This window comes from Halichoeres trimaculatus, unplaced genomic scaffold (assembly GCF_033239565.1).
Source record: "Halichoeres trimaculatus isolate MK-OKI-2021-1 unplaced genomic scaffold, fHalTri1.1 fHalTri1_scaffold_11, whole genome shotgun sequence".
NCBI classification, from domain to species: domain Eukaryota; kingdom Metazoa; phylum Chordata; class Actinopteri; order Labriformes; family Labridae; genus Halichoeres; species Halichoeres trimaculatus.
The window spans coordinates 13,900,832-13,914,923 of NW_027437189.1; the positions used below are offsets into that span (position 1 = coordinate 13,900,832).

Genomic DNA, 14,092 nt, shown 5'->3' on the forward strand with positions numbered 1-14,092 from the left:
ACAAAAAGGTCCTTTATTTAATTATAGTTCAAAAGTTTAAAGGTAACATGCACCATAACAGCAAATCATCATCCCTGTTAGGTTTTGCAGTACAAAACCTTGTGCATTATCGTTTCTTTCAGCCTCTGAAAATATCAATGTACGAGCACATGGTTTAACTACATGAACAAAGAGCTCCATGGTAAAACAGCCAATAGCTTAACGTATAAAAATGTAGAACATGAGATATATTTCCATTCAAACATACAAACATTCAAATCAACAAAACAATATGAATTGTGTGTTCCCTGAAAATTATCAGCATCTACAAAAACCAACATGTCACATCTGAGGGGAAAAAAAGAGGACTATTGTGCCGTGTCCTGTGTCTCAGCCTGAAGTAAAAGCCCCTCTCCACTCTCTGATTCCTGGTTTAAAAAGTCAAGTAAGGCCATGACAGGGCTCAATGTATTGTCCTCCGCAAAGGCATAGAAGAAGTAAAGCAGGCAGGCCACAATGAAGAATACCACAAGCTGTATGTGAACGGGCACAAGGCGGCGCTCCAACTCTCGTCTCTCCAAAGTTGTGGGACTGAGGGGAGATTCTGGATAACCAAACTGAATCTGTCTTTCTGCAGCACCTTTGATAGGTCTCCGACAAGTTGCGCTGAAATAAAACAGAGTATTTGGATTGTTCCATGTTGTGTATTTTTGTCAACAATTTTGAAGACTTTCAAGAATTCATCACAATTTTTACAAGTACAGAACTTACTAGATCCCTGTTGGCGTAGTCACTGCAGCCGGAAAAATATCATTGAAAGTATTTTTCATAGGCTCCTGGGAGAGCTAGAACAAAACAGAAAAGGTTGTCAACAGAGAACAAGAAAAACAGCAAAATGTCGTGGAGGAGAGTCCAATGGAGACATATGCCCAGCAAATCAGGTGGAAGCAAAGAAAAGGCTGATTGTAGTAACCAGTGATTTTACACATGCACACAAAATTTTAAAAGAGGCATATGCCATGTTTGAAACTTTGGAACAGTCACATTTAACAAAGTGTGTCTTTGCAAGGAAATCCCAAACACAGGCAACAAAGTGAATAAAACAGTAAAACAGACAAATACTGCATTTGTCTTCATTCCCCCTGTATATGGAGAACTCTTTGGAGTGTGGTACGGGGTCTTGTTCCTCATGTTGTACTTGTCCTGACCTGGCATGTCTGGCTAAAGGACAGGAAGGAAAAGTAACACATCTTGGTACACTGGATCTTTGTGACACCTCCCCCTACCCAAGTGCAAGTGTACAACGTGAAGACTACTGACCCCTCTGGAGCATGACCAATGATCATGCACATCGCTCCCACTCAGCTCAGTGTCTGTGTTAGAAGAGAGCAACGCCCGACTCTCCATCTGTTGTTTATAAGTCAAATGTAAATTGCACAGTAAGCAGTGCAATAGCGATACATAAGAAAAAAAATACATCTGTGCCATTTTTTAGATTGAAGAACATGGGATTAACTTTCCTCCTCAACCATTTCAGTGATGCTGAAGGCCCGAGAAGGAAATGATGAGCAACTGCTGGGCTTCTCTGGTTGTGATCTAGAAGGTACCTTAAAATAACAGGATTACTATCATTTTAACATCAGAACAAATGTGTCATTCATCAAACCTTCTTAACACCAGTGACAGTCAAAAACTTTCCTCTGCAAATCAATCCCATTGGTGGCAATAGAAAAGTGATGTTTGTGATACCAAATCAGAAGTGACTATTCCTCAGGATGCACTTCTTGATTTGGCTGGGGGACACAGATAGATTATGGGGCACTGGATAAAAATTATGGTTTGTTTAAACTAATATGAATCTGTTACATTCACGTTCTGTTATACAGTCGTAGAGGAATGTGTGAATAATAGATAACAAGGAAATGAAAGTCTCAGTAAGGAGTTAAAACAGCTAAAATGACTGACGAAGGTTTTCGGTAAATGGGTGAAAAATGTTGGAATGTTGAATGCATAGCTGAATAACTGAATCTTGTAATAGATAAATTCTTTTGAGCAATCATGTTTGAAATAGCTGGCAAACAACATTGGATGTTTAAAAAAACTAGTGATAAACATTAGATAGCTGTAGGGTTAACTCAGGCCAAAAAGGTTGGGAACAGTGGATCCAAGCAAGGAATGCAGAGAATTTAAAGTCCACAAGAAATGTGAAATAAGGCCAGCCTACCCCTGATCCTAATCCTGAGAGTTGATCTACAGACGATGCTCTACTTATTCCTCCGGGAATCTGTGAGCATTGAGACTGACTCTGCTCTGATGTTTTAACTGCATTCTCTGAATTCCACCTGGGAGCCGGTTGCCTGTTTCTGGAAGCGTGAGCCTTCTACAAAGGGCAAACCCAGACAAAAAAAAATCAGCGTCTACTCACTAATCAGTTTGTCAGTCAGACAATCAGAAAACGTGTGAATATTTACCAGCCTCGATGACGGTAAAAAGCACTGTGGGTAAACAAAACCACGTTTCTGAAAATTAGGCTTTACCTGTGTAACCTTTGGGGGGAAAAAACAACAAAAGAACACCAACGGTAAATCATTCAACAGTTGAGCATTTGGAATGAGAACCCAGTTGCACAGTTGCGATCTAAAACCACTAAGTGGCACTGTTGGTAGGCTAAAACTTGATACAGCCGATGATGGAAAACTCGTGAAACGATATGTATTATGAGCACCCTTACAAACAATATTCCTAACTAAGATATCTTAATTGTATTTCTTACCTGGCTACTCTCTTGTTCAGTTTGCTTTGACTGTTCAACTGTTTCCTTGTCTTCTCCTTCAGACTCTGAAAACATCACAAAAGAGCATGATTAATTGATAGCAAATTTTAAAGTATCCAGCTAAATAAATACAAAATAATACCTGACTCTTGGTCCTGTTTTTCCTCATTTTCCAGATCCTCATCTTCACTATCAGAGTACAAAACACCTTTCTCTGTTCCATTTAGATGGTCATGCCCATTGGACTGGAGCAGCGTCCTGAGTTTTTTCTCATACAAGGCCCTGGTGGAGGCTGGTACAAGCAAAGAACAGTAGCTACTATTGATTTATTTAATTTCAATTAACTTAATGGTGAAAAGCACTTTTAAAACAAAATAATTACTAGGAGACTAGTTTTACGATGAAAATCAGTTCCTTGTCAGTTTTGAGTGTAACCTTACCCACGATGGGTCCAGCTTTAAAACCATGTTTGAGCAGTGCAGTCTTGAGGTCATCATCAGTCAAGGTACTCGGATCAGGAATCTCAGCATCCTCTCGATCCACATCCCTGTCCTGAAGAAATAAAACTCCTTTAATATGAGTAATGAAACCAGAAGTCTGTCTTCTTGGGCAAATGGGTCAAACGTGAAACATATTTATGACAAAGAAACCGATCTGTCCTTTTTTCAGTAAGAGCTTGTTTGTTAGGTAGCACGGAGCTCTTAACCCATCACCTTTTAGAAATCCGAATAAAAAAAACTTGAACAACTCCCTTTGAGAGTATTTAGTTGCATTAGATCTGCAAATAACATTATTTGACGAGTAAACTTGAGGAAGCAACTTGCAAAAGGCACTACTGGCTCAGTGGTCAATTAATTATTTTCTGTACACATGTGCCTGCATCTGACCACAACTAAGTATGTAAGTTTTACTGCATGGAGAGCCCAATTTACAACTATATGAATAGTTTTGTCAATAAATTATCTAATTTATTTTGCAAGAAATGCCTATCAAACTTTTTCAAACCATGGTTGGCATCTTTCAAGAGTTCAATTAGTAACACAAACACACCAACATTCAATGACATAGGTGATCTTTTTGCTTAAGACCTGAACATGTCACATTGTTTTCCAATTCATATACAAAATGTTCGAAATTTGGGTTTCAAAACAACATTGCTTGGGCAAGTTGAAATGAAGCTTTAGGTAATCTCAGCTGTAAAGGGAGCTGGAGGTTTGATTTCTGTGGAGAGCTTACACAGGAGACAGCGTGGTAAGAATAACGTGAGCAAAGAAAAAATATATTTTAGGATGACTCGTATCAGCTAAAGTAATATGAATACTTGTAATAGAAAAGGTCCTGAAATGTGAGATTAGAAGAAAAATTCTTAAGTTAAAGTTGTGAATTTTGAAATTTAAAGAAATATAAGCTTTGTGTTTGGTATAATCAACACCTGTTTTTTTTTTTTTTTTTTTTTTTTTGTACTTGCAGCCCCTAACCAAGCATTGCAAAGCTAATGCACCTTTCCTCTGTTATACTATTTAATTTCCTTAACTTTTATAACTAGAAAAACACTGGCAAGTCAGTACAGTTAACATGTTTATATTTTTCTAAAAAATAAAAAAATAAAAAAAAGACCTGCATGCCTTTTTCAAGCAAGTTCCTTGATTGGTTTGTTGATTCAGCTTTGGCCACGACACTGACTCTCAGTACAGTAAATATTGTAGTAAATGCACCACAGAAACAACATCCTCTCCTGGTACACATAAATGAGTGCAACAGGTGCTTTCGCTCAACTGTAATGGTAGCTGCCAACTACAAAAAGGACCCATGTAAATCTATACCAACTATACAGCTGGTGGTTCAATAGTCAAGACCACAAATGCAGCAGCAAGCCCAGGAGAATGTTGACCCAAATCTGTTCCTCCTCCATTACACTCTGCTGATCTTGAGAAGCATCAATTTAATTATAACTTAATAATGCAATGTAAATCGATCCGTCATACTTACTAAAACTGTTGATGTACCCAAAGCCAAAGCATAATAATAAACCAAAGCATATTTGTTATGTCAGAGTCCATTTGAGGGATAATTCCTCAAACATGACAAGCAGCTTGGGGGAAAAAAAAGGAGTCATCCTATAATACCTGTTCTTTCGAACTGAACTGAACAACCAGAAATGAAGGTGGAAGTTGTAAGAGAACGATTATTTATCAGTTTGAGCTGAAATTTAAATCAAGTTTATCCACTCACTTCCGTATCTTGTATTTGATCCTCCTCATCGCTAGAAAAATCCGCAGCGTGTTTCTGGTTAATGTGTTTTAAGTGCAACTCCACATAAACCTCCTTTCTGCTCTTTGATGGTGGCAGCGCGACATTATGGGCGAGTAGATCGGACTTCAGTCTAGATTTCGACAGGTTAGCAGGGTCCTCACGAAACAGCGGCATATCACAAGGACAACGCAGGAAATACTTCTAAAAACGGTAAAACTTAAATGCTTAGAGGTAGGCTATGTTTTTTAAGGATTCGCGTTGCAAGTCAGACGTCTCCGACGTAGAGTCTCTTGAGCATGTGCTCCAAACAACACGCTGACTGACTGAATGAACTAACAGCTGCAGCCGGTGACTTGATTGACAGCAAGCACATTAGCCAACTTGAATGTGAGGAACACAAGAACATCACTAACAGTGTGTTTAACTTTTGTTGGAGCTCTAGAAGTGGGTTTCTAACAAATATTTTTTTATATATTTTTATCACAATAAGTTAAATGATATAAAAAGGAAATGGCATTTTTGACCTCGTGTTAGTTCTTTGACAGTTCTTCACGTAGTGGAGGCATTTGTAAGTTAAAGCTTAGGCTACAAGTTAGATGCTTGCCTGGAAACACATTCACTAAATATCTGGGCCAGACATTCTGGACATGCAGGGTAGACAAACTTGTGTCTACTCTCCATATGTGCTGGGCAAAAAAGGATGAGAGAAAAAAATAGGATTCAGACAGTTCAATTCTGAAAGTAAACTCCACCATTATAATCTATGTACTGTTTACCTTTATCCTTTAGGTGTTGCCCGGATGTTGAGTGTCTTTGGTGTTGTGGAGTCTGACCCATGCTGCTGCAGCATTTTTCAAGTTGGTAAGTTGATCCTTTAATAACGCCTGTTGATAGAGAAAAACAAAACATTTTTTTAGATTTGAAGCAATGAATTGCTGTATGTACCACTGAGGGTCGTTTTAAAGCCAAACACCTTCAGCTGGAATCTTTCCCACCAGTAACAAAATCATTTAACTACAGAAAACCATCTCTGGAAACAGCAACCAATGAATATATGATATGACCCTGAAAACCTGCTTAATGTAACTAGAACCTAACCTAAGCATCTAACCTAAGTGACATCACCCATTAGGCTTTGATTACAAAGGTCACTTGAGGTTAGAGAAGTGGTGTTCCCCAGAAACATGATTTTTTAACTCGGGGAGAAAACTGTGGGGGGTAAAACTCAACGCCCCATTTCTCTGTTAACATCTGGTACTAAAGTAACTACAGCTGCTCCCTGCAGTCATCCTGTCTAGTGAACCAGGTCCTACTTCAGTCAAAAAAGACTCACTACTGCTACAAGTAATAGCAAAAACTCTTTTTGTTGTAATATTCCATTCCTTTTATTCCGTGGGAAGAGTATATAAAATATAGCTATAAAACACTGTCCTTGCAAAAAAAAAAAAAAGATATGAGAGATATTTAATCCCAATAAGGCTTCCCTAATCAAACAAATAGAATTTATTTTGGTTTTGAGTTATACAGACTTAGTCACCTTCTGTGCCGTTAACTCTGGGGAGTATAATCTCTATCATTTTTGGATAGGATTAACTAACTGTGATGTGATGTGAGAAAAATTAAGGTTTTCTTTTGGTATTGCCAGAGGGATAAGCAGATTAAGTGGCCTAATTGGAATCCATCAGCTGTGAACATGTACGAAGTTTGATTATTAGATCATATGCCCACTGGTACTTTTTGTTCCATGTCATGTCAGTGTGAGGGGACACAATTTCATGTAAGATTTAATTGCTTTCCATAAACTCAATACTGCTTTATTTTGACTGGTGGCCTACAGATTCATTTCTTAATAATGGTTAATATTATTGCACATTTTGTGAATGTGAATGGGGTTGAATTGTTGTAGGATCCCAGCAATGTTTTCCTTCTACTTCTCTATTCATCAGGTAGTGCTGTAAAAAAAAAGTAGAAGAAACAACAATGCCAACTTGTCAAAATGTATTTTCACAATACCAAATATCTTCTTTAAACATCTCCTTTGCAAATTCTATGATGAAGAGGGCCTAAGTCAAAGAAGTAAACAATATGTTTTGGTTAGTTACAAAAAAAAGGTCACTATTATTTTATCAGCCAAGTGAACTCTTTTTAAGGGGTTATCAAGTGTTTTGCTTTTAGGAATCTTTTACTGCTACTGTCACGGTTTTGACATTTCAAACCATAAAAAAAAAATCTAGTTTTCAGTTTCATGATTGATAAATAAACTTGAAGTCACTGTCGTAGATTGAGTTTGTAGTTCACACAAAAAGGTTTTACTGGTTCAAAAAGTTAGACATAGATAAAGTTCAAAGTCAAGAGGTATTCAACAGAGACTTGCTGTGGTCAGAGGGCCGGATGCTCTTGAAATCCTTTTACAAAATCTACTTGACAGGGAGGGGGTAGGAACCACAAGGGGCCACATTTGAAGGGCTTTTACAAGTGCTGAAACGGATCAGCTGGCTTAGATGCACACCAAGTACCCAGAATGATACAGTTTCAGAGATATCAACTAGCTCTCCTCCTCTGGGCACCATTAAAAACTCAGCAACTTTTGGTCCTAAATAAAGCTGAGAATCAAGGAATAGTAGAGCATTTTTAAATGTCAAATTTTCTGTGGACAAATTTGATAGTTGTGGGTATATTGCACTATTCAGCCCTTCTAAAGGTCATCGAATGATCCCATTTTACTTTCAGTTAATGAGAGTCATGATGAATGTCAGATGACCATTATCTCTCATTATCAATTAGTGAAACAAAGAAAAAGAAATCAACAGGGTAAACAAAATAAAAGTGATACTTTTTTTTTTCTTACAATTTTTTACCTGCGAATAAAAATCCAGTAATTGGATCCAAACAAATCAGCACCAAAGTGGCTTACTTTTAATAAGTGTTCCTCTTTTGAAAAGCTGCAGGCAAAGGCAGTTTTCTTGTTTTAACTACTGAGAATGAATATGTTTATTCTTAACAGATGTGGTACTAATAAAATGCTCCCATGCTCCAAGTACTCGTGATTTCTATCATCATTGTAAATAATAATTTTCTCTAATTACACCAGATACACTCACCCTTTGTAACTATTGAAATTCTCCATTGCCAGCAGATTTTGCAGTTAGTCTATAATATTTGGGTGAGTGGTAGTAGATTGATAGGCCCACAGAGGGTACCTATCAGTGAGGCGGATAATATTCCCAATACTTAAATTTGTTTAATTAATTTGGATCATCATTAGCTTCCAACAAGGTAGCAAGTGCCCTTTCTGGGGCCCATGCAGACATTATATTAAAATACTCACAGGTTTACAGGATGAGGTTGGAATTAAAAACACTTAGACAATTTAAGTCAAATCTCAAGCACCCAAAAGAAAGGACAGCAATACAATTTTTTACCTTCCACTTTAGGCTGTAGTTGATAGCTTTTTTCTGGGACAAAGACTGTTTTCTATGAGCACTATCCCATGCTGGTGGGTGCAACCCACTGTCACAGGTATATGAATTTTGTCAAAGAATGCATTTGTTTTAGAATCAAATGAATGGAGAGCAGATCTTTTTTTAAGAAATTTTCTTTTTTCATTACAACTTTTTTACTGAATACAAAGTGACAAGGTAGTGAATTTATGCATAGTTACATAGGGCTATGGTTTGAAAGGTAACAACAACAACAACAAACTACATTAACTCAGTTTGTACTAAAGTTTAGTACAAGGCTGTATTTAGTGCTACTCAAAGCCTGGTGGTCAAGACCATTGACTGCGTAAAACATGAATGTAGTCTCGCCGACGTCACCCGTCTGTTTCTGAAATGGAAAATGAAGCACATTGGCTATAGCGGCCATATTGGTAGTGGCAAGGGCTTCGCCTACAGCCATTGGGCGTCTGTCGGTCACGTGACCCTCAGCTGTGCCTCTTATTGATGGAGCTCACGATCTAAATATCCTTTGAATGGGCACGTTAGAAAAAAATTCAACCCCCGTTCAGTGGGTGCCGGTAGTAAAATTAGCAACTAAGACAGGAGAAGTTTTTTGAACCAGGCTGCAAATAGGTTAATTTCTGCTTTGAAAATGGCTTTTTTTGGCTTGGTGTGTGACTTCAGGTACTTCCGGAGCCAACCTCAAGCAAACACTCGAGAAACAGCAGATTTTAGCACTTCAGCATTGTCTCATAGTCTTAGACCGGAGATTGCCTCTTGGTCAAGACGTGTCCACGTCTTTAGTGAGTTATTTTTATGTCCTACCACTGCCCCACTACCACAACTTCACCTAGCAGAGCTAACGTAACCTTGCTCTTCATTTTATTGATTGAAATTAGAATCAGAAACAGCTGAATCTGTGTTTTAGCTTGTGCTATATCGCTCTTCCATTTACCTTTCTACTACTCTTCTGTCCTTTTCTTTTGCCAGACCAGCTCCAGCTCCAGTCTGCAATCATCATAGAATGAATCCAAACTCTTTTTAAAGGAAAAAGGACAGATCTTACTTTTTACAACTAAACTTTTCCAGGTGGCGTGGTGTTGTCATAGGGACTGTGCTGAAAATAGATTGGCTGGGTTGTCCACAGATACTAAGAAATGATATATATAAATAGCCTATTGGCACTTGTAATATGTCAAATCACAGATTATAAATAGGAAAATATAAAAGTGAAACTATTTCAAGATCAGTTAAAAAGTCAACACAGGGCCTTTAACAAAACCCATTAGTTCTCTTTCCTAAACACAAGATCATTCCTGTGTTGATCCTGCTGGTAAATAAAGCATTGTATCATCTACATACATAACTTCTGACTTCTCACTGCGTATCTATGTTTAACTAAAATTAATAGACTTAGATAGGTTCCATTTCCTGAGATTATGATCTGAAAAAAATCATCCTATGGGACTAGAAATCCAAAATATTAACATTCCCCATAAACAAATATCCTTATGAACAAATGTGTTACTCCAACAGTTAGCCTTCAAGTCAGGTAGATCTTTTCGCTTAAGTACATTGATACATGACTTACAGCAACACAGGAGGTGGTTCATTTCCTTGTTTATCTCCTAAGTCACCTCTGTAACATTAAGACTAGGCAGCTCACCATTCTGCAGAAACATCACTGTTAGCACAACCCCAAAATATGTGTATTTTCTCAACACTTCCAGTTTGCTCATGTGAGGAAAGATGATGTGATGTGATGTGAATGCTGAAGGCTACAGTGTTTGTTGATGCCATTACATAAGATTTTACACGCCACAAATAGCTGTTTCCCTAAAAGTGCCAAATCATGATTGAACTTGAGCTTCCGTTTTGGAAAGAGATGCAAAAAAGTCATCAGAGTTCCCGTGGTGGCTGTCCAGAGTGTATCCAATGGCTTTGAACCCTACATGACGTGTTAGAAAGAACTCACATAGGAATAGAAAGCCATAAGACACAGCTGTGGTTAGACTCAGAAGATGATAACACAAGATCCGTCTCAAAAGGGGTTTGAGAAATCATGCAGTTAAAGCTGAAAGCTTGACAACAAAGGGGAAACAACAGGGGCAGGTAGCAGGGAGCGTTCAGGATTTCAAACTCACTTCCACATGAATAATTAACCAAAGAAACTGCAAGCATTCATCTGAAGCCCAGGGGAGTAAAGTGAAACTGTCTTGTGAGACTTTAACAGAAAGAATGATACTTTTCAGTGCCCAAACTCAAATAAATTGACCCTTACATGATGCATGAATCATTCTGTGATATTCTTTAAGCTATTCAGTTTCTCAAGGGGGTTTATGGAATAATCTTTGATTAAAAATGCAGTTTCAAATCAAAGTCTACAGGGAAGAGGTGCAGTGTTAATCAAAAGGATTTTGTCTCTGAATTCAAAACAGATTACGTAAAGTCTTTCTATATTCCGTAGCAGCCCTCTGCTTGACTTCTTCAAGCACAAAGGAGATCATTACCTCAGCTTTTTAATTCAGCCACCAGGCACAGGGGGCTTAGCAGTTTTTCATAACGACCAAACATGTTTTTGTAGATACAAAGCCTTCGTGTTGCCATGCATTGCTTTCTTTCATCAAAGCAGTCATGCTAATAAGTCAAGTGTTATTTATGCTCAGAAGCACTAATAGTATGCATGATAGTTTTTTTTTAACAAGATCATTCATAGTTTGACGCCACTTCAATGCATTGTAGGGAAATAGACAAATTGAGTCCTATATTTTAAGCACATTGGACCATTTTCAACCTCTCATTGAAAAGCAATTCAGCACAGGCCAAATCTGCTCACCCAGATGTCTGCTCAGAAAACAGTAGTCTTTATAAAAACATGAAGAAATCCAGTGGTCGGAGAGGAAACGGGCTACTCTAGTAGACAGAGGAGGCATTTGTTGACATTGTATCAAGTGCAATGCTGAGGTATTTGAGGCACAGAGGGGCCAGGTATTTGTCAGTCACTGTTTCTTGTGCTTTTGCTGTCTCCCAACTCAAACAACAAAAGCCCCATTGAGACAGCATCTTTTTTTTCCCTCCTCTCTGAGAAAGCACACAAAGCTTCCTGTACTGGGCTGCAACTGTCCAGCATGGGAGAACCACTTTCTCGTTGTCTTGTAATGCACCTGTTTCCAGCTTTTTTTGGCAGTGAAAGGGAGTAAAACCACAATTTTTTCATGGCTTTTTCTCTTCTAAAAAGCCTCACTTTTGGGATGTCCACCTTTAGTAATACTGCCCTAACTCTATCCTAAAGAGATTGAAACACAGCTGGATTTTTTTGTCCTGAGCCTTCCCATCATGAAACTGTTTACACACTGAGATTGATCTCCTCTTGGCCTTTATGTATGCTGGATATACATCTGATCTCTGGCAGAGAATCTCACTCTGATTGAGGGGGAAGTGTTTACTCAATCAGCATTTTAAGGTTTGGAAAAGGACCATTGCCACAGTGCTCCTGAGAGCCAGTGCTCATGCATGTCTCAGCATAAATTAGGAAGAAAAAAAAAGCTTCTGCGTCTGACTCTGTCCAGACAAGAAGGTGAATCTCAGCCACAGGGCCACACTGGCTTAAAGCCCTTAAATACCACCCTTGCCGGAAGCCAATTCAAAGCATTAAGAGACATATGTTTTAGATTTGTGTGATAAATATAAACTTTAATTCACTTCTCTTTTCTTTCAACAGAATAACCAGCATGCAAATATTCTCCAACAAATTGTACATAAAGCACCAAAAGGATTCAGCATCAAAAATCACATTTAGACAGTTGTTTTGAACACAAAGATAAAGATTAGGATGCACCTGATTTCTCATTGTATGCACTGCTCCAGTTTCAGAGGCTAAAACACACCCCTCTGCACATTCAACCAGCAGACAAGACAACCAAAACACTGCACACAACACGTTAAAGCCCCAGAGCATCAGTGAAGCCTCCTCTCTGTCATCCTTAATGAAAACAAACAGCTATATTTGAGCAGCAACACTTCTGAAAGTAACAGTGACGTGCATTTAGTGCCGGTCGCATTCTCACACTATAAATCTGACTCTTACCTCTGTCTCCCTCTCTTGCTTCTCCGCCTGGATCGTGTATGGCATCCCCTCAGCCTGATACTGTATGGAGAGACAATGGGTAGAGTGTTGGGGGGGAGGAGGAGTTACTATGTGAGCAGGAGAGGGAGTGAAAGTGGAGGGAGTAAAAGCAGAATGAAAACTGAAAGAGAGAGGCTCAGTAGGGAGATCACTTGCTCACAATACTTTCAAACCTCAAATCTGACGAAACGTTACATGAATGACAATTCTTCACCGCCCACTTTCCCCCCCCTTCCTCATTGCAATGTCAGAGAAAACAGCAACCAGAAAAATCTCTCTTCACGTGGGGAGTGCAAGGGAAAAACAAGAGAGTGTGAGAGAATGGGTCCTGGTTTTCTAAACAACTCCCTTTTCTTTGGCTTTCTTTGAATGAGTTCTTAAGATTCCAAGTTGGCAGAGTGCCCATGAGTCCTGGATGGAAAAGGATAAAAGAAGGGGCTGAGGTAGGGGGGCTGACTATTGTGTTTGTTCCCTTCCTTTCAGCCTGGCACTCTAGTTGATCTTTGCAGCCAGTTGCTGAATAGTCCACTCACTTATTTCTCGATTGTAAACACAAGTTCACATCTCTTATTTGTTGTTTTTTTTCTCACTAAAAGATGCTTGTTTTCTCACACAGGCATGGCTCAGGTTAGTTTTTAAAGCATCCTGCGCAGATATTTAAAAAACAGATCAAATTAATCACCAAATGAGCAATGACTCAGTCATCTGCACTGATCTAAGGATCCTGTAGTCTTGTAGTCTTTGTCTGGGCCTCTTTTTCTCCCTTCTTTGTCCCTCTAACAGTCCATCACTTGTGGAGAGAATGCTGTTTTGCCTGGTGAATCTAGGATGAAGACAGCAGGTGCTGCTGCCCCTCTCTGAGCCACATTCACTCTCTGGCCCCTCATCCGTTTCCTCGACTAATGCACCTCCCTCCCTCTCCCTTGTGTCTGTGAAAGGAGGGGGAGAGTGAGCTGCTGTATAATGAAGCACAACAAGAGAAAATATACAGTTTTTAATGGGTGACGTCACAGAATCCGCCTAATGATGGTGACTATGTAAAGCGTGTATGGGATAAACAGAGGTGCATTTCTTGTCAGTCACCACAGCTGCTTGAACTGCATCAGTGCCGCAAGAGAAGCCCTGTTTTCACTCCCAGTCTACCCCTCCACCTCCTTCTCCGTCTCACCCCCTTCCCTATCCTCTTTCTCTCCTTCTCCCCCCCTCTCTTTCTCTCTTGCTCTCCGTCTTCCTCTTCCTTTCCCTCAAATAAACACACAGGCTTGCTTCATTACTATTCACCAGGTTTCACCAAGACACGCATCATTGCTCGGCTCCCTACAACTGTGTCGAAGGGAGGCAGAGGAGGAGAGGGAGGAGGATGGTGGGGTGTCTTATGATAGAGAGGGATAAATCACTGTTGTGTTTTCTGTGTCCAGATGTGTGTACAAACATATATTATTAGACAGCTGCATGCATGAGTTGCTCTCTTTCCTCTGACAGGAAAATCTTCAGGGGGTGAAGCTGGTTTCAGTCCTCAGC

At 39.2% G+C, this 14,092-nt stretch overlaps 2 protein-coding genes across 5 annotated transcripts in view; one reads left to right on the forward strand and one right to left on the reverse strand.

Annotated features, from left to right (window-relative positions):
- Positions 1-5,365, reverse strand: lemd1 (LEM domain containing 1). The gene is made up of 11 exons (XM_074682054.1): positions 4,985-5,365; positions 3,193-3,304; positions 2,895-3,044; positions 2,753-2,817; positions 2,451-2,525; positions 2,204-2,359; positions 1,500-1,586; positions 1,300-1,386; positions 1,102-1,200; positions 751-824; positions 1-645 (listed from the first exon to the last, which is right to left on the reverse strand). Exons 1-11 carry the CDS (start codon positions 5,177-5,179, stop codon positions 348-350), a joined length of 1,398 nt encoding a protein of 465 aa, XP_074538155.1. The 5' UTR covers positions 5,180-5,365; the 3' UTR covers positions 1-347.
- mfsd4ab (major facilitator superfamily domain containing 4Ab) overlaps positions 5,338-14,092 on the forward strand; it is a 24,439-nt gene continuing 15,684 nt past the window's right edge. For 2 of the 4 annotated variants that reach the window (XM_074682050.1, XM_074682053.1), the window contains exons 1-2: positions 5,372-5,449; positions 5,795-5,866. The gene's annotated coding sequence lies outside the window, so the exon portion shown is untranslated. Of the gene's footprint in view, positions 5,450-5,497; positions 5,574-5,794; positions 5,867-14,092 lie in introns of those variants that run through there. The other 2 variants (XM_074682051.1, XM_074682052.1) reach the window with 2 other exon arrangements.